The sequence below is a fragment of the Leptinotarsa decemlineata genome, unplaced genomic scaffold (genome assembly GCF_025532065.1).
Source record: "Leptinotarsa decemlineata unplaced genomic scaffold, Ldec_3_MD MMD2_tig00026328_RagTag_RagTag, whole genome shotgun sequence".
NCBI classification, from domain to species: Eukaryota; Metazoa; Arthropoda; class Insecta; order Coleoptera; family Chrysomelidae; genus Leptinotarsa; species Leptinotarsa decemlineata.
The window spans coordinates 33,060,022-33,083,364 of record NW_027412688.1 but is presented as its reverse complement, the minus strand read 5'-3'; the positions used below and the strand labels follow the sequence as shown (position 1 = coordinate 33,083,364).

At 34.4% G+C, this 23,343-nt stretch overlaps 2 protein-coding genes across 3 annotated transcripts in view; both read left to right on the top strand.

The window, feature by feature from the left end:
• Nucleotides 1–23,343, top strand: part of LOC111506670 (interference hedgehog) — a 188,299-nt gene that overhangs the window by 78,221 nt on the left and 86,735 nt on the right. Inside the window, exons 1-2 of one of the 2 annotated variants that reach the window (XM_023161807.2) lie at nt 4,859–5,136; nt 8,390–8,444. The gene's annotated coding sequence lies outside the window, so the exon portion shown is untranslated. Of the gene's footprint in view, nt 1–4,858; nt 5,137–8,389; nt 8,445–23,343 lie in introns of those variants that run through there. The other variant, XM_023161806.2, reaches the window with a different exon arrangement.
• On the top strand, nt 15,955–19,560 carry LOC111506726 (voltage-dependent anion-selective channel-like). Its single transcript, XM_074181963.1, has 2 exons — nt 15,955–16,850; nt 19,222–19,560. The coding sequence occupies exons 1-2, from the start codon at nt 16,533–16,535 to the stop codon at nt 19,315–19,317; spliced, it is 414 nt and encodes a 137-aa protein (XP_074038064.1). The 5' UTR covers nt 15,955–16,532; the 3' UTR covers nt 19,318–19,560.

Sequence of the window (23,343 nt, the reverse complement as noted above, 5' to 3'; positions counted from 1 at the left end):
TCTCAAATAAGCACTGGCTTTCTTCATTTTGTCGACTCTGTTTTGGAATTTTCCATGGGTACTTCTTGTTATTCTACCTCTGTAGTTCAGTTAAATTTTTGAATATTCAATCAAAAACTGTTTTATGAAGCAACATTGTTATATGAAGGAAATTCAGACTTCATTTCAAAAATATTACGACATGTTTCGCTATCACAGTAGCTTTTTCGTAGTGAATAACATACTATATAGTACTACATATGATATACTATAACGAAGTGAATAATATAACATACACATAACATACTATAACGTAGTGAATAACATACAACATAGTACTATATCTAATATACTATAACGTAATGAATAACATACTACATAGTACTACATATGAGATACTATAAGGTAATGAATAACATACTAAATAGTACTACATATAACATACTATAACCTAGTGAATAACTACATAGGAGTATATATGACATACTATAACGAAATGAATACCACATAGTACTACATATAACATACTATGTTCACTACGAAAAAGCTACTGTGATAGCGAAACATGTGTTGTTCAAATCTGGTGAAAAGAAAATGGTGGAATTAATTGTTAATACTGTAAATAAAATTTGACAGTATTCTTTGAAAGATCTAGTGTGTTCACAACTATCAATTTTAATGAATCAATCATCCAGGCGTCGAGGAGAAGAGGGATCGACAAGACAAGCTGTAGGTCGATAGACTGCATGCTTAGGGGAAGATTGGTATATACAACCATTATGAGGGAAAGAGTTGTGACACGGGTAGCAAGGGGGTTTCCCCTCTGTTACGGAACCTTGTAATGGACGAGCTATTATGTCTCTTGGACCACAATGGGCTATGCAGACGACTTAGTCATCTTAGTCCAGGATAAATACAATAATGTAGTGAAGGGATGCATACAGCAGGCCCTGAATATTATAACAAGTTGGACCGAAAACACGGAACCTGCACAAACTAGTACAGGGACTGATGGAACGGGTGTCATGAGAAGATAGGAGAATAAACGCAATAAGCCCAAGAGGCTGCAGTGTTTTCTGGAGACTTGGACCAAATGGACAAGTCAGACAGCTCTTAAGGTATCAAAAAATATCAGTTTTAATTCATATTTCAAAATAAGTACCTATTCAGTTGAAGACAACACGAAATGAAAATGCGACCTTAACCTTCAAAGTGATATACTACTTAAAACAAAACCAACGCAATTGCAATATTTCTTCATCACGCGTATAACATCGGTGTGTGTGTGTGTGTGTGTGTACGCCGCTTGAATTAGTTTTATCATGCGACAGTTTTAATTTTGCGATAATTCCTAAGATATTGATTAAAATTTTTTAGTAGAAAGAGCAATTAATTATAATGCATGAAATGCTAAAGGTAAATTACGTTTTCAATTTGACAAGGAAAAATATCGTATCTGTCCATTCCAATTAACACATTATATGTGAAAAATTATTTTTTTAAATACCAAGGTGGGTATAATAAGGAGCTATCTTTAAAAGATAGACATATGCCATTGCCTACTTTTCTGTAGACCTATAAAAAAAAGTATATGCAGTGAATGGTTTTGTTTAATCTCAAAGAGATTATGAGTGTTTTTGATGAAAGCGCCCCGGACGGTAACATTATTTTTCAACCAATTTTCACAAAACAATAATGAGTTATTGATTATTTACATAAACCTTCCTCTTGAATTATTCTATCCATTGAATATATGAAAATTATTCGGTATTTTTTGAGTTTGTCGCATTCTGAAAGGCAGACGACAAACGCGACGAGGGTACTTTGTTTTATCGTGTAGTACTTGTGATGCCCTGTTTGGAACCTTTAGTGTAGTAATGAATCATCTTGAAGATGATCACTTGGTGATCGAAACACGTGTCGAAATGCTAAAATAACGGTTTGGTGTTGAAAACAACTCCAGTAATATTTATCATGTAGTGATGAGTTTAAATTGATTGACGTGTTCCTCTAATCAGCAGGTTGCTGAGGGTTCAAAATTTTTCATGAAATCTCCCCCTTAAAATTGAACAAAGTGTTTGAAGTGTGAAGATTTGACTCCATGTAAAGTTGTTCGACTCAAACTCCTAATTGAACAGCTATTTGTCTGAAAATCCGTCTGAAGCCAACTTCTAAGCCATTCATTCATGTTCATCGATATACGATACGAGAAGAGCTTTTGAATCATCCTTAGCGTTTACAATTCACGTATCATCGGAATATTGATGAATTCGATACTTTTCAGGGCATGCTTCGCGGCGTAACAAGGTCGGCCGCAGCATACAGATCATCTAATTAAGGAACTCATCTAATAAGTATCATTAGTGATAATTGACGTTTCTTATTTGATGCTACGCAACACTCCCTTCGCATTATGGTACTTGAGATTAACTATCGGAAAATTGTTTTAATTTGTATTGTTTCATTAAAAGATATAGTAGATATTTCAGAACGAGCGAACACAAACTGTTATAATTGGTAGCAAGCTCAGTGCAACAATACAAATCAATGTGGGTGTACCTCAGGGAACAGTACTTGGGCCGAGCCTTTTTCTTGCTTACATAAACGCAATAACGCAGATTAATAAATTTGACGGTCATATAGCGTGTTATATGCTCATGATACGGCCATTACCTTCACTAGTGAAAGTTGGGATAAAGTCTATGAAAGTTCTGAAATTAATCTGAATAAAGTTCTTCGCTACCTAAATAATAATTTATTGAATTAGAACGTGAAAAAAAATTATGACTTCACTCAATTCAGGTGATCAGCCGCATATCAATGAATTTAAATTGGACTAAATGATCTGCACAAAAAGTTTTGATTTTAAGTTTTCGGTTATGGAGAAAACAGTATATATAAAATATTTGGGTATTGTTATTGACCAACATATGAAATGGGACAAACAAGTATCATATATGTTATGTGGTTTTCACGTTGTGGCTTCTGGTTATTTGGTGTGGCGGGATGAAATCCTACTGCATGAGCTCTGGCTACAGCAAGATGAGCAGCGTTCAACGACTTACGCTTGTTTCCTGGAGTGATTTCTCCATAACGGATGGGCAACGGCGACGACTTATGCGGGTTTCTTGATGTTGAAGAGATCGTTCTGTCCACTGGGGTTGATGTTTGTTCTTCTTGTCAAAATTCTGGAGACTACCGCTGTTTGGATATCAGCGTTTCCCAATATCCTACCGACTGCGCCAATGTGTTATGTGGTTTTCACTGAATTTATCATTTTTAAAATAAACTTCATGGATAGTCGCGAAGTTAGTCGTAAATGCGGCATCCTCTTGTTCTTCTATATATATATATATATATATATATATATATATATATATATATATATATATATATATATATATATATATATAGGATCAGGAACTGCTGATGTAGATATGCGTTTCTTCGAATATTTTAGAAAAACCTTGGAAATTTGCTGAATATGCTGAGTAATTTCCTAGGTAACTGCGTAATGGCTGAAGCAATACTTTGTTATTATGGTGCAATCCATGGACAAAAAGTGCATTGATTTTTATAATATAAGATGTATAACACAAATAATGCGTAAATTTTAAACTCTCAGAGATATATTTTCAATTTTTTTTTCAATATATCAGTATTTGACAGAATTTATGAATTTGAGAATGTTTTTCCACATGGATTTAATTTCCAGCGATTCAAATCCACAAGCACCTCTCTGAGGGTGCCTTTAGGATTTTTGTGCAGTGCTTGTGTTTTGCCCTTAAAAAATATAATAATAATGTAGTTAATGTACTAAAAGCTAACAAACAATCAGGAAGGTCCCAGGTAGCAGTCATCCCACCACTCTCCTCAGCAATCTACGGTATCAATCAGCTTTCAGTACATCATTTACATCATTATTTTTTTTTTTGGAAAACCGTTCAACATGAATTTTTTTTCACCTATTTTATTTCATTTATGGTTGTTATCAAACCAGAAACGATCAATTTTTTCCTTTAATGTTTATTATTTATTTTGGATTCATTACTGTTCTCGCATACACAAAAATTTCACATTCATTACATTAATAAATGTTAGTACCTATTAGGTACTTTTGTTACTGCCAGTACTCGCGAACAATGGGGAATATTCCTATTGACGAAAATCAAGTAGTTTTCAACGCTTTTTAAACTTATCATTTCAACCTTTTTCTTCAAAAAATTACTTAAATACTTAAAAAAGAGGACTGAAATAATACATTCAACATTTAAAGGGATTCGTTTCTATTTCACCATTTGGCAACATCGGTTATAGCTAATAAAGGACAATGAATCTGTTACCTGTATGAGACAAACAAAGATGACATATTTCAAAGGCGTGATGTTCTGCTTACTTATGTTCCAAGTTCCGAGACATTCTGCGACATATGACATTTTGTGCACCTAACCTATCTTCCTCTATATAAATAAATAACAAAACAACTGTTGTTTATGTGGCTTGTGGAGGTGGTATTGAACTATAATTTATATTTTGCCTTAATTGTTGATTTATAAAGATAAATTTCCTTCTTTAAAATAGAATATCTAGGTACGTATAAATTATTTCAACTTGATATAGGCGCTGTTGCCAATATGTGAATTAGAAACAAATCCCTCCAAAAATTGAAACCCAAATTGAGGAACATTTCCCATCACGTTAGAAGTACCTAAACAGCTTCCAACACATCTCAATATCCTGATAATCAAAGACAACAAAGCGGCACGCCAGCAAAGAATGGAACCTGATATTTCCGACACACCCCGTATGATATTTATTGATATCGACTCGGCAGTCTGTTATAAAACATCGCGCGAGTACCGCATAAGCCGTACAGTCTGCTCGATCGTACCACGCGACAGGTTGATGGTACTTCAGATACCTTCTTCGGGAGTGTAGTCGACATTCTTGCTGGCTGGTACTCGGTACTCACACACCCGGTACTATAAACTATAAAGACCCCGAACGTAGCGCCGGTGCGTTTCTTGCTCTCCTTCTTCTCGAAAGAAAAAATGTTTACATGTGAAAATTCAGTTTGACGTTTAAGAGCTGACGGCGCGGAAAATTTCCCGAGGATGACTTTCGTGGATTGCTAGAGGACCCTCGTTGAAAATTAAGGTATGTAGGTGCAGTGTGGATTGTGATTAGTCATAGTCTAGAGCCTTAGACGGCGTTGTTTACCTTTTCTCTTGATGCTTTTGTCATTCTTGGTAAGGAGATGATGATGACCGAAGTGGGTACTCAAGTTGGCGGTGATTGCATTGCTATATATATATATATATATATATATATATATATATATATATATATATAGCAATGCATATTGCTATATGGATATTTTTATAACATACTAAATATCATAAAAATAAATGTATGAGGTCGTTTAACTGATTTTTCGGGTATTCAATTATATATATATATATATATATATATATATATATATTAAATGATGCAAGTATTTTAATATATACATATGTCACTGAACGGATTTGAAGCTTTATTACTTCTATTTACTATATGCGAGCGCTTTCGACAGACTCATTAACACGTCACTAACTTTCTTCGAAAGCTTCTGATAATTCCTCTTCCATATTCTCTGTTTCACTATCACTGTCGTCATTTAAATCAATAATGAATTATTTCCACCATTAATACGGAAGTGTCCAATCTCCATGTAGTCTCTTTCAACTAAAATTACTTTTTTAATCGTTCTCTGCCAGTCTTCTTCGGTAATATTAGATACTTCTTCTTTAACTTCTTACCAAATTTTGGAGAATTATTTTTACGCCTGGTGCTTTGTTTCAATTTTCCGTCTGTAAAACTTCAAGTAGTTGGTTTTTTGTATAGTTATCTTCAAAGTACAAATTGTTATCCATTAAAAAACTTTGTATTCAATCTTTCCTCGAATTTTTATTCGGTACTTTGATGAGCTGTCGCGAATGATAGGAAGCGTTGTCAAGAACTATCACACTATTCGCATCCAAATTTGGGATCAATGTGTTTTCAAACCGTTCCCCAAAAATATTACCTTCCATGTTCTTATGATAATCGACATTGCAGTTATCGAGTTTATTTCCACATAATTTCAAAGAATTCGGAACCCATCCTTTACTTCCCCCGCAATGCACAATGATTAGTCGCGATCCTTTTTTTCTCAGGCATGTTAGGCGTACACATTCTCGAACCATCAGTCCATCAGTACACTGTTATGGTTTGGCATCTAATAACTAACCATACCTTAAAGTTTTTGGAAAATGAGTTTTTAAGCATTGGGTTCTGTACCGGTTGGAAAAAAAAATCATTATTATGATGTTATCTTGTCCTCGTTTGCAATATATGGGATTTTTCATTAGACGCTTCTTATCTTTGAATTTAAATAAAACAAAGTATGAAGAACGGGAACCACAATTCTTCATTTTATGCAGATGGAAACACTAGCCAACAAATAAGAAAATAAATTGTGACTAATATTATAATGGCTATCTATACATGAGAGTTTAAAGCATCCTGACTGCAACTTCAATTTCAAAAATTTTCCATCACGTGAAGATTTTGAGTTATAGTTATTTTTATTTAATAAAAAAAATTTCACATATTATAGGGAAATATAATATCAAAACAAGAAAAAAACAATATATTTTGAGGATAACAGACTTTATTTACATTACGCATGAAAAAAAATTCAAATGAAGTCTTTTGTGCATAACCTTTTTTTAAATGTTGACTTTCGTTTATATGCTTCATCTTTTCCCTCATAAGGAAGCAACAATAATCTCCCATGATTACTGCATCCCATCTGCCTTGGTGACGTTGCTCCATTGTCAGTATGTCTTGGTGGAACCTTTCCCCTTGTTCGTCACTGACAGCACCCAAATTTTCTGGGAAAAAATTGAAGTGGGAGTGGAATAGGCTGGCATTCCATCAATATCTTCCTGTTATTTCTCAACTTTCTCCATCGAAATCTAAGTTTATGAATTTTTTTTCGCAAAGACTCGCTGCTACCCTGATAGTAGATATCTCGGATGATAGTTTTGTGGATTTCCCTAAGCGTAGAAACACGTTTCTCTTTGATATGAAAAGTAATTATGCATCTGCGTAAAATTGCCAAATCATCGTAATCCATCACCATTTTGGAATTTTTGATACATCCCTTTTCATTTTTTCCTCGTCATTTTTCATTTTCTTTCATCTCTGATTTGACTTTTCGTACAGTTAGCGCGATAACTCCTGTGGCCTCAGCTATTCGTTCTTGAACCTTCACAGTTAAAATCCAAACATTGGTTACAATTTAACTTATTATTACTGTCGCTTGTTACCTTCGCAAGAGGAATTCTTATTCCATCTGCCGCTGCTTTCGCTTGCATAAATATTGATACGTTTTTCACAATTTCTCTGATTTGTCCACTTAGAATCTTGTTTTTCAGTTTACTGTTCGAAGGTAGTTTCAAAGACAAAAAATAACTCACAGTTCACCACACAGAATAGTTTCTCCACTTACTGTACTAACACGATGTTACTACACGAATTCTTCGATGTTGATGAGCTCTCGCCTCACCCCCCTGGCTGATCTACTGCGCATCCAATATTCAGACACACAGCTAGATTTGCCTAGCTGTACAAATATATTGATATACGAAACATCGATGTCTACCAATGAGGATGAGAATGTTCCATTTAAGTGAAATTTTTACCCTTCATTTAGTATATTGTGTAGAAATCCAGTGAATGATATCTGATTCGGTTCCATAACGAATGTTTGGAATGCAAACTGAGTAGAGAAAAGTTTTTTTTTTTGTATAATCAGTGTTCATATAAAAGTATTTTTATCGAAAGAATTTTTCTTTCCTGTAATTCAATGTTTATATATCATTTTGTACCTGCCAGTTTCTCTGAAAATCCTTATAAATTCTTTCAATAGCCAAAGAATTTGTTTAATCAAAACGACGATATTTATCAATTATCAATTTTAAATCAAAAAGGAGTGCTGACATCCACATTCCAATGGTGCGCATTCAGTTAAATCTGAACAAGAATGAGTTGAATAAATCATTTCTATAACTTTATGGTTTCTTATTAAAGAAGTTCGAAGGATACATTCATTGCCTTTGGCTGAATCCCTTTCAACATTTATCTTCGTTCACTTGAGAGGAAAGTTTGAATAAAAAATCGTAAACCAATTTTCTAATATTCAAATTGTTCGAGTGTTTGGAAATTAATCTAAAAATATTGTTATTTGTCCTATAGATTGGTTAATTGTGATAATCATGATATTGAACATATTATTTTATTGTTTAGAGTTTTTCTGTACAATGTTATTTTTTATTTCGTGTACTTTTCCGAGTCATCACTTACACCATATATTTTTTTGCAGAAAGGAATCTGTTCAGGGATTAGCAGGAATTACAAGATGAAATGAGAACATAAAGGTAAGTTAAAAAAATAGATTAGTGCTTGTATTAAAGTTGTGAAGAATCATGAATTATAGTTGTAGTTCTGTTTTTATCCACTTAAAATTATAATTGTATTTTCAAAAAATATAATTATATAATTGGGAGAAACATCAGTTACGTGACCATTTGTTCAAGTAGTCAAATTGAGTTTACAGATGTGTTTCAATTATTTTCAATCGCGAGTAAGTCTTGAGTAAATAAACCAGTGGTCCTGTGTTCAATCTTGGCTTCAAGTCAGTTAATTTCTTTCTTTTTTTCACTCAATTCCCAAACTATTCGAAATTGAATATAAATAACAAAAATAGGAAATATTAATGAATACTTTTTAGGTTGCTTCTTGTTAACGAACTTAATGGTATTTCTCTCATTCAGCATTTCCTTTACAAATTAATCGTATTTCAAAATATTCCTGTTATTAGTCATAGAAAAAGTATAGTATTCTAATGTCAAAAATTTTTCTTAATAGTCAGTGGGCTATGCTTAAAGACTGGCAGTAAACAAATCTATTAACTTTAAACGTTCAAGCCAGTCTCGAATATACCTACACAGTAGGTTAAATGGACTGACGCTTATCAGAAAACAACTACTCCCCGGGATAATACCACGAAGGGCGTTGGATTATATCCGACAGGCGTCAGTGATAGTTTCAGTTAGGCAACTTAATGTTTGTCTTGTGAAAGTTATATTTTGTTTTTATAATGCTTGGATATGACAGGAGTGGAACAATTGATAGAATAATGATCCTGTTTAAAACAGGCGTATAGTTTACAACCTATGGGTGTTTTTGTGAGGCTTAGTAATTGGGAGATTATTGTTTACTTAGAATATATTGAAAATATTTTAATTTTCCATCAAAAAAATTTTAACTTCTTTTTTGAATCTTATGGCACTATTTAGTTCTTTTATATTATTTGGGAGATAAGTGTTTAGGGAGTGATAGGTGGCAATTTGAACATTTAATGAGATATCGTGAACGACTTAGATAGGTAGGAGTATTTTGACATTAATTTTTTCCTTTTGGTTACTTGGTATATTACATGTTTTTCCGATATATGGAATTCATGTATAGCTTTGAGTTCTAGACCCAAAATATATTAGTACCTACTTCATTGAGGTAGCTCTATCTGGGATTTGTTTGACACCACAGTCATGAGAGAATTTTTTGGGGAAACACTTGTATTGTGTTTGTGAATTTGTTAGTACAGTGGTTACAAAAATCGATGAAAAAACTAGAGATCCTTATTTGAAAAAATAGATGATGAAATCTAATCGACGAAACCGTGCATTGCAGATTATAACATATGTGAAACAGTATTAAGAGCTCCTCTGCCTTTTTATATCACTCGAGTTGGAGGCGTTAGAGCCAAAAACGAAATTCGATAATTCTTGTTCAATCAATCAATCAATCATTTATTTACCATAATTGACAACATACATTGTATAGGGATAGTAACACAACTACTACACTTACAAATTAATGAGTATACATATATTACACAACTACAAAACTTACAAATTAATGAGTATACATATATTACAAATAAGTAAATCACGTACGCAAAAAGTTGGTAACGGTATAAAATACTTTGTCCAATAAAAATATTTTGAGCTCTTTATCAAATTCTATTCCCTAGTACAATTTCTTACTGACTCAAGTAATTTGTTGAATAACCTTGGCCCTTGGCGAAAAACTGGTAATATTCAATCTGGCAAAAGGTATAATAAGCAAGTGGTTCTTTTGTCTCGTACTGATGTTATGTGTGTTATAATTCTTCGGGATTCCTTTCCTATTTCCATAGACAAACAAACATATCTCAAAAATAATTAATCCAATCAGAATTAAAATGTTCAGTTTTTTGAAAAGATCTCTGCAAAACTGTTGTCTTGATTTTCCTGCTAAGCACCTTACGATTTTTTTTTGTGCAATGAATGTGTTTCTAGAATTATGGAGTATGAATTTATGAATCCCATACCTCAAACGAGATTCCACCTGTGCATGGTAGAATTTCATTAACTGTTTATGGGTTAGAATAGTCTTCAAATTATAGATCAAGTAATATAATGAATTAAGGTTAGATTAATAATTCGAAATGTGTTTTGAACTTAAGATTTTTGTCTAGTTCAATACTTAGGAATTTCACAGTATCACTGGTTACAATTTTTTGACTATAGATAGTTCAATTTTGAAGTCCTCACTGTGTTGTTGGGCTGTCTGAAATTTTACGATAGTTGTTTTGTCTGGATTGAATGAAACTTTATTTGACCAAAACCACTTCATCAAACACTCTAATATAGATTCGCATTCATTTTGTAAAATGTTAGATTCGTTAGAGTTAATCAATGATATATCATCAGTATATAATGTAAATTGTATCCTAGGAAATATGTTACCGATTTCATTGATGTAGAGAAGAAATAACATAGGGCCTGAAATAGAGCCTTGTGGGACACCTACATTGACTTCTGAGTTTGAAGATGATACATTTCCTACTTTATTATGATTTTTATACTTTATGCTCACATATTGCACATAATTTCTCAAAATTGATGCTACCCAATCTAGAATAAAAACCCTCAATCCGTAAGAATGCAGTTTTTCTAGTAGCTTTGTATGATCGACACAGTCGAAGGCCCGACTAAGATCACAAAAAATACCCACCGCGCCCTCGCCGGCCTCAATGAATTTTAATATTTCTGAATATTTCAAAAATAACCAGTGATATTCTCGATCTGTAAAGAGATGTTTCTAGTTAACCAAAATAGGAAACCTTTGTCCAATTCAACAGACCTTGAAGGTCTTATCGTTTCTGAGATAGCAATAGTGAAATCAGTTAAGAAAATTGTTGAGCATGAAACATTGTGACAACTGGATTTTTTCTTTAGTGATGAATATTAGTTGTATTCACAGGTAATAATACATATTCGTTTACTGTATAAATAAAATGGACATTTAAATAAAGTTAGATGCGTGAACCACGAAGTCTATTGTAAATTATGTAAATTTATGATCATTCATTAAAAAATTATTTTACATGATAGTAGTATTTGTTAACCAGAAATTTACTTAATTTATTTCTGAATTCGTTGGGCACTCTGGGCAGCTTATTATAGAACCGGATTGCTTAATATGATGATGCATTTTCAAAAATGATGTTTTGTGATATGGGATCTTGTCTTGTGTAGTAGCTGTGGTTATCGGAATTTGAATAAAAAAATTGTGCGCTGTGTTTTTTTAAAAATCATGCGTTTTATTAAAAGTGTATAGTGGATTTTGAGTAGTCCATACAAGTGAGGGGACTTACTGTGGTGCGGTGTTAGCAATGATCTCTGCTTGTCCGAAAAATAGACTTGGTGTTTTTTCAAAGTCTGGTACAACTTTCTTTCAATTAATGCAGTAGGGTCCCTTACGAACTTCGTGTATTTCCTTTTCTGAAGCACCTCTTCGATCTTCCGTTCGTAGAGATCAGTATCCATCACATAGCGTTTCCCTTACCTGCAGGTGAGATCTTGATGGTGTTATCTCTATACGTAGACCGTTCAGAGCTCTTCATTCTTCATTGCTGATGTTAGATGTTGGAATAGGTTCTCGATCTAGCTGTTTTCTGATTTTCCATCTGAATTCTTCTGCCTCGATCTGATCACTGAGGGAACTGGTGGATTCCACTGCAGTTATTATTTCCAAAGTGGGCACAGACGTTGGTGCAATGGCGAAGTTTAGACCTTTCCTCAACAAGGATTCCTCTATCTCCGTGAGCGGGCGGAAACTCATGTTGATGACGTTGGTGGCTTCACAGTTATCCTGTTTTCGAATGACCTATAATAGTCAGCTCTCGGAGGAATAAGTCCAGTCATCACCCGAAGACGAATGTGGATACCAACAACGTGAAGTAACTTGGCTTGGAATCTTTTAATTTTCATTTCTTTTTAATAATTTTAAATTTTCATTTCTTGTTAATAGTTCAATTTTCAATTGTTGCTTGTATTTTTATTTACTTGTAATTTCAGTTTTTTGCTTAATATAATTGTTATTTTTTCAGCTAATTTTTTATTTTTTATGGATTCGTTTAGGGGTTTTAAATCAATTTATATCATATTAGACGATGGAAGTCTGAACTAATGAAATGCACCACGTTCAAACAAGCCATTAATGTTTCTTAAATAAGGAAGGAGAGTTCCATCTTTCCAATTGGGAAGAAATTGTGGCGCGGTATTAGTTTTTTTACATCTAAAACTTTGCTACTTCTATAAGAACATCTTGAACAATTAATATTTCTCATCTCATCTAATCATACAGAGCACATAAAAATGTTCGATATTTTATTGAAGTCTTCAATAAATAAATCGCAAACTTGAATAAACATTCAATTTAACATAAAAGTTCATTTCGAACAACTATTCATGACACAACTCTACAAAGACATAAACTTTTTAGAAGTCAAGGCGTTGAATATATTTTGTTTTTATAGCACCTCAATTTTATTGCGGTAATTAGGAAAGTATTTATTTTTATCCAGCTGCGATTAAAATAAACAGATGGTTTCTTCCTATTCGTGCCGAGCCGGGAACTTATGTTGCCCATTTATAAATAATTTTCGGCTGCAGTTCCCGATGCATCCTGTTTTGTTGCAGAGGTGTCGGAAACATTATCGCTTCACACGAGCATTATATTTTTATTCTTTTTTGAAAATCAACTTTCTTATTATTTCAGTAATTTTTGTGATAAAAGTTATTTAGTTTCAATAATGATAATAATATATTTTAGATCTCAATGAATTATTCTATAGAAAACACTTTTTTCCCACTCGACCAAAAATTATGTCTCTCGACGCGCGTTTTGCTATCCAAGTTAGCATCATCAGTAGATAATATCTGAATGTTATAGAAAAATGAGCTTTGTCTTAAGATCTAGCCGTGAATTCAATCACGATCCTTGTTTGTCACTCTTTAACTCCATTGTTCGTTCTAAGCTGGAATATGGTTGTGTCATTTGGAATCCAAAGACCTTTTTATATTCTGAAACTATAGAAAAAGTCCAGAAACGATTATTAAGAACACACTTTTTCAGAAAACACAATGTTCAGTATTATGGAGGAACAACTTCTTCGAAGGCTCAAATGTGTCTGAATCTTTTTACGGTCATTTTATTATTTATTGTTTTATATTGTTATATTTATTTTATATCGATTTTAACTGTATCAATGGTACTCAATGAATACTATATGCAAGGAACTTTTAAAAAACTGTGCATCATGTAAGTGGAAACCATTCTGTTTGGTGTTCAATACAAATAACTTTCTATTCTATTCTATTCTAAGATGCCGATTCAAGTAATATTTTTTGTGAGATTTTTTGGCCATTTGAAACGTTTTATACCCGCAGTAGCGTGCGTTTGGTTATTTAATAAAAAATGCTTGCCAAAACTAATACAATGTTTATTTGATTCTCATTAGTTCGGATTTCCATTGTCTGATATTATATAAAATGATTTGAAATCCCTGAAATAACTAATAAAAAAAAGAAAAATGAATAAAAGAATAGCTGTGAATAATAATTATATTAAGCACAATAAACCTGAAATGAAATAACAGTGAAATAAAATACAAGTTAAAAAAAATAGAACAAATGAGCAAAAATGAAAAGTTAAGAGATTCCAAGCCAAGTTACTTCACTTGGCTTGGAATCACTTTTTTTACAAGGCACATATTAGAATATCTGTCAAATTCTTATAAAAATTGATACAATTGTAGTTTTAAGTATTTAATATAGATTAACTTTGTCTTTTACACTAAGTAATTTGGACGAATCGTTTAAAAGTTATCACGATAAGATTAACTTAACGCAACACAGTAGCCATTACGCGTCACGTCTACTGCAATACGACGGGAAAGGATGCGCTGGAGTTGAGGGACGGTCTAAGCAATGAAGCGCCATCGCCGAGAACGCTACTCGAACGTGTGCAAACGCGTGAGGGCAGACGTTGTTGACGGTTGTGTCAGTTTTGCGATTTTTTTATAGGTAGCATAATTCGATTTTCGAAGCCATTCATTACTTAGTGCAGCTGACATATTTTTTCAGTTACTGTATTTGTAAAGTAAAAATATAAATTACTAGCAGTTGCTCGCTCTCATATTAACGTACAATCGAAGCTACTGAACCTAGATTCTTGAAATATTCAGGTAGGTTCTTTGTATAGCGTAAATAAGCATCAAGAAACGCAATAGAAATTTCTACCCCCAAGAGTGAAAATAGGGGTTCAAAGATTGTATTGAATATAACCATAATAATAATATCGTTTATTATGCATAAAAATACATTTATACGTAACAGGAAAGGGGTTAGCCAAAGGCTATCTTCCACTCCTCCCAAAAATTATACAGTGAGTGTAAGAAAATAATTATAATAGTATATTATATACCTGGGGTGAGAAGTGAGCTATTATTTACCGAGCATTTTTATATCCTGAGGCGCGTAGCGCCGAGAATTATAGAATTGTTCTCATTATTTACCTAGGTGTTTTTTTATTATCATTATTTACCAAGGGTGAGAAGTATTAATTCTCCATAACCATAATAATAATATCGTTTATTATGCATAAAAATACATTTATACGTAACAGGAAAGGGGTTAGCCAAAGGCTATCTTCCACTCCTCCCAAAAATTATACAGTGAGTGTAAGAAATAATTATAATAGTATATTATATACCTGGGGTGAGAAGTGAGCTATTATTTACCGAGCATTTTTATATCCTGAGGCGCGTAGCGCCGAGAATTATAGAATTGTTCTCATTATTTACCTAGGTGTTTTTTTATTATCATTATTTACCAAGGGTGAGAAGTATTAATTCTCGTTAGGGGAACGGAGTAAATAATAGCAATTTCTCAGGTTAATAGTGAAAAAAAATACGTATTTACCATCGTAACAATGATAGGGAAGAGAAAAAATAATAGATCATATAGTTGCTAATAACTCCTAATAATCTTAACATAATTTTGGTCAATTTAACAATTTTATTGCGCTTCCATACATTGAATTTTAAATTTTTTAAATTAGCACTGAGCAGTAAGATAAGAAGGGGCTATATAAGAAAAAAATCTTTGAAATTTGGAAGTACGGTGCCTAGGTATGTTGAATGAGTTAATTCTCAAATTGACCATATGTATTTCAGAATGCCTGCTTAATAAACTATATAAATAACTAGGTGTTTTGAAGTTGAAAACCTGAAGTTTTGGGGTAATAAAAGAATATTGTAGCTATTTGTTTAAAATGGTCTGTGACGAAAATTAATGTGACAAACTAAATTCTACGCCGGCGAAGCCGCCGACAACAATTAGTTGGGCATATAACTATTTGTAGTAGGTCTTTATAAATTATATATACCTATCCGGAACAATATTTCAGCTGAAAATATGAATGACCATCTAGTGAAAAATGCACGACTCAAAAAACTACTTGATATATTTATTGATTGAAACATATTTTTCCCCACGCATTCGTAAGCCACTGCTCTCTGGCGCTGGAATGAGACCTGTTTGCATAAAGTGGATTATGTGCAGGTACAACGCGAGAAGGCCGAGGATGCTTCCCATGACCCCGGTCGGTCGGTCCGATCCGACTTCAGAGAGAGGCCGTTCCACAAAATCCACGTCGCCAACGGTGGGTCGTTTGAATTATGGGCCGTGTTCTACGCCGAAGATCCCGATCGCAGATATCGGAATTGAAACGTGAAAGTTGACAGTCGGGTCCAAAACGTAATTGCCTACTTCGTGTATGATGGGAATTTGGAAAAATGCCGACATAGTTTGCCAATCCCGACACTGATTGAAAAATAAAAATCTTATTGGTGCTTTGCCGACCTGAAATTTTTCAGCCCTTGTCTCTGGATCATTAAAGTATAGACACGCCTGAAGAAACTATTGTAGATCTGGTTTTGTTGGTAGTGTGGTTTGTTAAAACTCCGGAAAATTTGCGTTCTTTCTTGTCAGATATAGTTAACCTGTTAAAAACAAGTCCTAGTACTTCGTGCAATAGTATATTCTCGTAAACTCCTTTTCATCGAGTAGGAAATGTCTCCACCACCATACTCCGATTTTGGCAAAAGGGCCAAAGATGTCTTCAACAAGGGCTGCCACTATGGTCTCATCAAACTTGACTGCAAAACCAAAGACTGCGGCGGAGTGGAAGTCAACACCGTTGGTACTTCCAACCAAGAATCTGGAAAGGTGTCTGGTTCCTCAGAAACCAAATACAAAATCAAAGACTTAACGTTCACAGAAAAGTGGAACACCGATACACAACACAACAAAGTTTTTGTTTCGGGGTTGAAATTAGATGATTTTAATGTATTTCCACGTGTTAAAACCGAAAGTGACCATAAAAATTATATATTAGCTCTTGTTTTCAAGATATAGTATCATTATATTATATATATATATATATATATATATATATATATATATATATATATATATATATATATATATATATATTGAGTTTTCAACAAATGAAATATTTCATCACCAACAGTTGGTACACATGTTTGTTTACATAACACCCCTCTCATCAGCTGTTCTTAAGTAGTAAACATAACCTATGTGAGTTTGTCAATTGTACGCACGTGGTTGCTATTGAAATTATCGTGTGAAGTTGATTTTTAAATTAATTTAAGTGCTGATCTGAAATGCCTCGAAAGTGTGTGAATTCTGTCGATAGCTTTTGCTATATATGTGGTGAAATAACATTTAAGGCTCAGAAACGTAAAATGACACCTATCGTTAAGACAGCCTATGAACATTATTTTGGTGTGAAAGTTGGGGACCAAGATGAATCATGGGCTCCTCATATATGTTGTAATTCTTGTTCCGTCATATTGCGAGAGTGGCTGAAAAATAAAAACCGGGCAATGGCTTTTGCAGTACCTATGGTTTGGCGTGAGCCTACCAATCATACAGACGACTGTTATTTCTGCTTAACTCCTCCCATTGAGCAAGGTTTATCTATGAAGAAAAGAGGAACGGTTAAATACCCTAATCTCCCATCTGCTCTTCGGCCTGTACCACACTCAGACAATTTGCCAGTCCCTTCTCCACCCCAAAACTATGAAATTTTAGAGGAAGGTGATGAAGACTGTTTAGAAGGAGCAATCCATCCTTCTACATCCTATGACCCTGATTTTGAGGTAAGCGATAGGTCTAGTGATCCGCACAGAATTAGTCAAGCAGAGTTGAGTGACCTTATAAGAGATCTTCGCTTGTCTAAGGAAAAGGCTGAGCTGATAGGGTCAAGACTACAACAGTGGAATCTTCTAAAACATGATGTGAAAATATCTCAGTACAGACAGCGTCAAAAAGATTTGCTTCCTTTTTTTGACAAAAAAGAAAACCTCGTAGTTTGTTCTGATGTTAATGGTTTGATGGACTGCTTGAATTTGGATCACACTCCATCTGAATGGAGACTGTTTATAGACTCTTCAAAACTAAGCTTAAAAGCTGTACTTCTGCATAATGGAAATCAGCTACCCTCTATTCCTATAGGTCATGCAGTTCACATGAAGGAAACGTATATAAATATGAAAACACTTCTCCAATCAATCAAATATGAACAACACAAGTGGCACATCTGTGGTGATCTGAAAGTCATTGCTATACTCCTAGGAATGCAATTAGGGTTCACCAAGTACTGTTGTTTTTTGTGTCTGTAGGACAGTCGGGATAGAAAATCTCACTATAAAAAAATGAACTGGCCTACACGAGACCTAAACCCTAATGAGAAAAATGTAGTTTACGAGCCTCTTGTAGATCCTAAGGATGTTCTCCTTCCCCCATTACATATTAAGTTGGGACTAATGAAAAACTTTGTGAAGGCCATGGACCAGGAAGGACAAGCTTTTAAGTACTTGAGAGCAAAGTTTCCCAGGTTGAGTGATGCTAAAGTCAAGGAAGGCATCTTTATTGGGCCTCAAATCCGTGAAATCGTAAATGATCCTGCTTTTGACATGATTTAAACAGGAAATGAAAAAAGAGCCTGGGAAGCCTTTAAGGGGGTTGTACATGGGTTTTTAGGTAACAAAAGAGATGATAACTTCACAGCATTGGTTAAAGAACTTCTTCAAGCTTACCACCAACTTGGATGCAACATGTCCTTAAAAATTCATTTTCTTCACTCTCATCTTAATTTCTTCCCACAAAACTGTGGAGCTGTGAGTGACGAACATGGAGAAAGATTCCATCAAGACATTGCCTTAATGGAACAGAGATATCAGGGCCGTTGGAATGAAGCAATGCTTGCAGACTACTGCTGGTCTGTGTGTAGGGATGCTCCAGAAGTGTTTTATAAAAGACAAGCTAAACGACAGCGATCTTACAATGAATCGGATGGACTTAATTGAAATTTGGTGATACAAACTTCTTTTATTTGTCAAAACACTAAGAATAATGTTTTTTTTATTAATTGTGTACTTAAAATATTCTAAAAGAAACATAACAATATTGTTTTATGTACTTTCACTTTTCACGTATAGTATAACTACTCTTTAAAATTAAGTACTGTGTATCTCAAAAATCAGAGCTAATAAAAATTTTTCATTGTTATTTTCGTTTTTATCACCCCAAAATTAGTAGAAATTGACTAATTTAGTGTAGGAAACATTCAAAAAATATTTTTTTGTTGTGTTGTGAATTGCTGTGCAAGATCAACTCTTGAAAGGTCTCAAGGTGTCTGACTAACTAAAAAAAAACCTTCAATTCAAACTAAAAGCAATTTTGCTTTGGGATTGAGGACGGCCAAGAATTTGGCGGTTCCATCTATCGGAAAATCAGTCCCAAACTGGACCACGGTATTCAGTTGGCATGATCCGCAGGCAGCAACAACACCAAATTCGGCATTGGTGCCAAGTACGACCTTGATCAGGATGCAGCTCTTCGTGCTAAAATCAACAATTCCAGCCAGATCGGTTTGGGATACCAACAACGTTTACGTGAAGGTGCCACCTTTACTCTGTCCGCCATCATCGACGGGAAGAATTTCAACAATGGAGGCCACCAGATCTGGTTAGCTATCGAACTGGTGGCTTAGTCGAAATACAACCCATTCCGCATTGTATTAGCGCCACCACTTCTTGAAACCTGCTGTATTGTTGATATTTGTTTAAAGGGACCTTTAGAATTAACTTTCCCATTTATTCTTATTTCATTATTCAGAAATTATAGTTTTTTACACATGTATATAATTTCATTGTTAACGAACGATGTAAGCTTTTTCTCCCGAAATATTTGAATTTATTTTGGGATCATTGCGTTTTGCCACCACATTCATTATATTATTATGCCGATTTTTTCGAAAGGGTAACGGGCTACATTTGCGTAGGTATCTCAAATAGTTTCTCGGAACTTTGGCCGTCACACCTGCAGGAAATTATTCAAATGTGTACTATGAACTTGATGAACATCAAGACAATGATATATATTACAGAGAAACACGTGTAGCGTTTTTGTGAAACACATTTTATGAAATTGTATCTAATAATATAGGGTCTTCCAACAGGGACTTCAGAACTTTGACAATTTATAACGGCCATATTGTTGAAGCTACATCTGTCAAATTAGCTGTTATTTATTCAGTATGTTTTGCCAAATCACCATGAACGGATGTAGGATTCAACAACACGTGCAAATAATGAAATTGTTTTATCAAAATGGGTGTTCTGTTCGGGCAACGTACCGCGCGCTTCGCCCATTTACGGCCGCCATGTAGCGCAATGTAGCGGATATGTCGGGACAGCGTTTATCAACAACAAAATTTATCAACAACAAAACACAGCGACAAATATAACACGAAACATAAAGTTGCAGGGTAATCTCGAGGAACTAACGCTTAGTCTCTTCTCGATCAGCGAGGAGACTGTAGAGCGGGTTCAGTTCTCGACGGAAACCCCTGAATAAGAAATTGTTCTCGGCCTAAGTCCCAGAACAGAATGCTAAAAAATGTGTTCGAAGTAACTCTCGAAAAATCATCACTGACAAATGGTCGGGGTCATAAATATAGTCGAGAAGGGTCAACCACTTGTGCCCGAATTACTTGTCTCAATTCACAAAAGTGTTAACAATGAGTACCTACTCGAAACATCCCAAGTGGTGTCGTTCTAAATATTCATGTTTTTCGGCAATAAACTTTCGTTTCGAGAGATGAGAGCATTTTAATAATATATAAAAGTAAAAATTAAAATAAAAGAATTAACACAAAAACCCAAACAGATGGATATTTTGAACGACTGCTCGATAAAGCTGTTATATCCCAAGGTCATCTCACATATTTTTTGAACCGATTAATATGTATATTGGTTCAATCTAAGAGTTTTTTCGAAGTCGTTCATGAAAACTTTGGCGAAAAGGGGTCTTAGTGGATTAGCTTTCATATTGTATTATTGAATCCAAAATAAACTACTCAAAATAAATATAGATACATGTCCTTGAAATGCAATAAGTAAAAAAATATGTATTATTCTGTCAAACATTTATATTCATAAAATAGTTTATAGGTGCCTTTATTGAATTTAACTTACATTGTTTTCAAAATGCTGTTTGGTAATACGATTAAAAAGAAATACAAATGAGTGTCAAAAACAAATAAAATTTATTTCAGAAAAAAATTTAGAAAAATATACATTAATAGTGAGTACGTCCACCCCTGACTCTAAGAAGTTCGGCACAATGACGAGGCATGCTTTCCACCAAATTTCTAATTATTTGTTGTGGTAACTGCTCGTAAATCGTCAAAAGAGCATCTGCAACTTGGTTCAGATTTTGGAAGGGTTGATGATCCTTCAAACGTCTTTCCAGTTTACCCCAGAGCTGCTCAATAGGATTTAAATTCGGAGTATTAGTTGGTCATCTCATGACATTAATATTGTGCTTCTGTAGGAAATTTCTCACGAACCCAGCGCCCATATTTTAGGCAAATGGGACACATGAGGTTTCAATACCAGCCCATACCATTATCGATCCACCTCCAAATGGAACAATTTCTTGCACACAGTCATCCAAATAGCGTTCACCGGGACGTCTACATACCCGAACACGTCCGTCATTGTTGAATAACATGATTTTTTTTTTCATCTGTAAACATTACATTGGCCTACTGCTCTATAAATTCCAATTACGATGCTCTTGACAAAAGTATCTACGATTTCCTCGACGATCTTTTCTGCGGGTTGTTGCCCTTTGTCGATTGGGATTGGGGGCTCTTTTTACTATGCCGTAAATTTGGTAGCGATTCCAAGCTCTGGAAACCGCAGAATGATCTCATTAAGCATTTGGGCTACACGACGCCTTGAGTATGCCACGATCAATGCCACTGCTCTAGCAACTTGAAATTCGTTGAGGTACACCCTACGTATCCTCATTTCACCCAATACATCAACATTCATTGTTTAAATTTTAACTATCACGAACTAAAGTAAAGTGAAACGAAATACAGAATTTTTCATATTAATGATTTTGTAGCTAAAAGTACAAAAAGAAGTAAAAAAGTAAACAACAACCGAATGGAACATGATAAGAATTAGTATGGAGTACACATCAGAAGTTTTTATCATGAAATAATACATATGTTTTTACTTATTGTATTTTAAAGATGTGTCTTTATATTCATTTTGAGTAGTTTATTTAGACATACTGACAATAAGTTTAACTGGCAATATCAGATTGCTACCATTTGATACACCAGACATATCTGGTATCTCCGACATGAAATCGTTCGTACATGGTCATTTTTACTAAACAAAACTGATTACTATGACATTTTCCTGTCAATTGTCACTTGTTTTTGGTATTCGCATCTTGTTACTCAATTATTTATGTTTGTCAAATTGTGATATAAAATTAACAAAAAACTGTAACTTCATCATTGGAAAGGGAGGATGTATAGGGAATATATAAATTATACACGGATTCGCTTCTGTAGCACTTTTTATTCGATCTAGTACTCTTTACGTTCACCCTTTAGTACTCGATTCCGAAGGGTTGCGGCAACAGTGTCAATATCAAACATTCGTAAATAAAACAAACTTTGTTAAACTACTTCAGTCGAAATGATGCCATTCGCATTCAAAAACGACCTCGACGAGACTCTGTTTTTCGTGGTCGTCGCGGTCTCGTAAACGAAGACAAACCGATAGCTTAGTGAGACAAGAGATATATATGCAAAACCGTCGCATTCTACACCTTTTACTCTTTCAAACGGTGACCTAATCTAAACGTATCCGCCTTCTAGAATATCTCGAACGGTCAGCGTTGAGAATTCGATGTTGGCATGCTAATTACGATTATAGTCCGTTTATTCCGAGGAATTACCTGACTAATACACCGGAAATGATCACGTTATTGAATGAATTATTCATCGGCGCCTTGATGGATTCCTCATTAAGCACGCGATAGCAGGGAATTATGGATTTGGGAGACGGTTGTTAGAGTGCATTACGAGCATTTGAAGATATCTAGTAGGTTTGAACTGTTCTAATCAAGAGGTGATATTCAAGATGCTCTTACCACAGGAGAGGTTTAGAAGTCCGACAAAGGGATACTCGCGAAAAGGTGGCACCCCCCCATGCCCCCTCCCGAGTTGAGTGCCCTGAGTTGAAATCTCCACACGGTTTCTGTGTGCCGGAGCGGTCCTCAACTTACTGATAGGCACTTCAGCAAGATTGACATCTGACCTCTTGGTCGAAAGTCAGCCTTTAGGTGCTTTTACTTTCTAATCTGATGTTTGCTTTTGTTATGGCTTTCCTAACTGAATTTTTGCATGGGGTCCCCAAAAACTAATCGGAGCTGAGTGACTTTATGTCGCGAGCAAGTTTTGTTCCTCAGTGAATCTGAAAATGAG

Bases quoted from the DNA above. Each gene is read 5' to 3' on its own strand.
- LOC111506726 (XM_074181963.1), top strand. From the start codon at position 16,533: ATGTCTCCACCACCATACTCCGATTTTGGCAAAAGGGCCAAAGATGTC. The intron at 16,851-19,221 runs ATATTAGCTCTT...TCAAACTAAAAG, and splicing joins AAAGTGACCATAAAAATTAT to CAATTTTGCTTTGGGATTGA.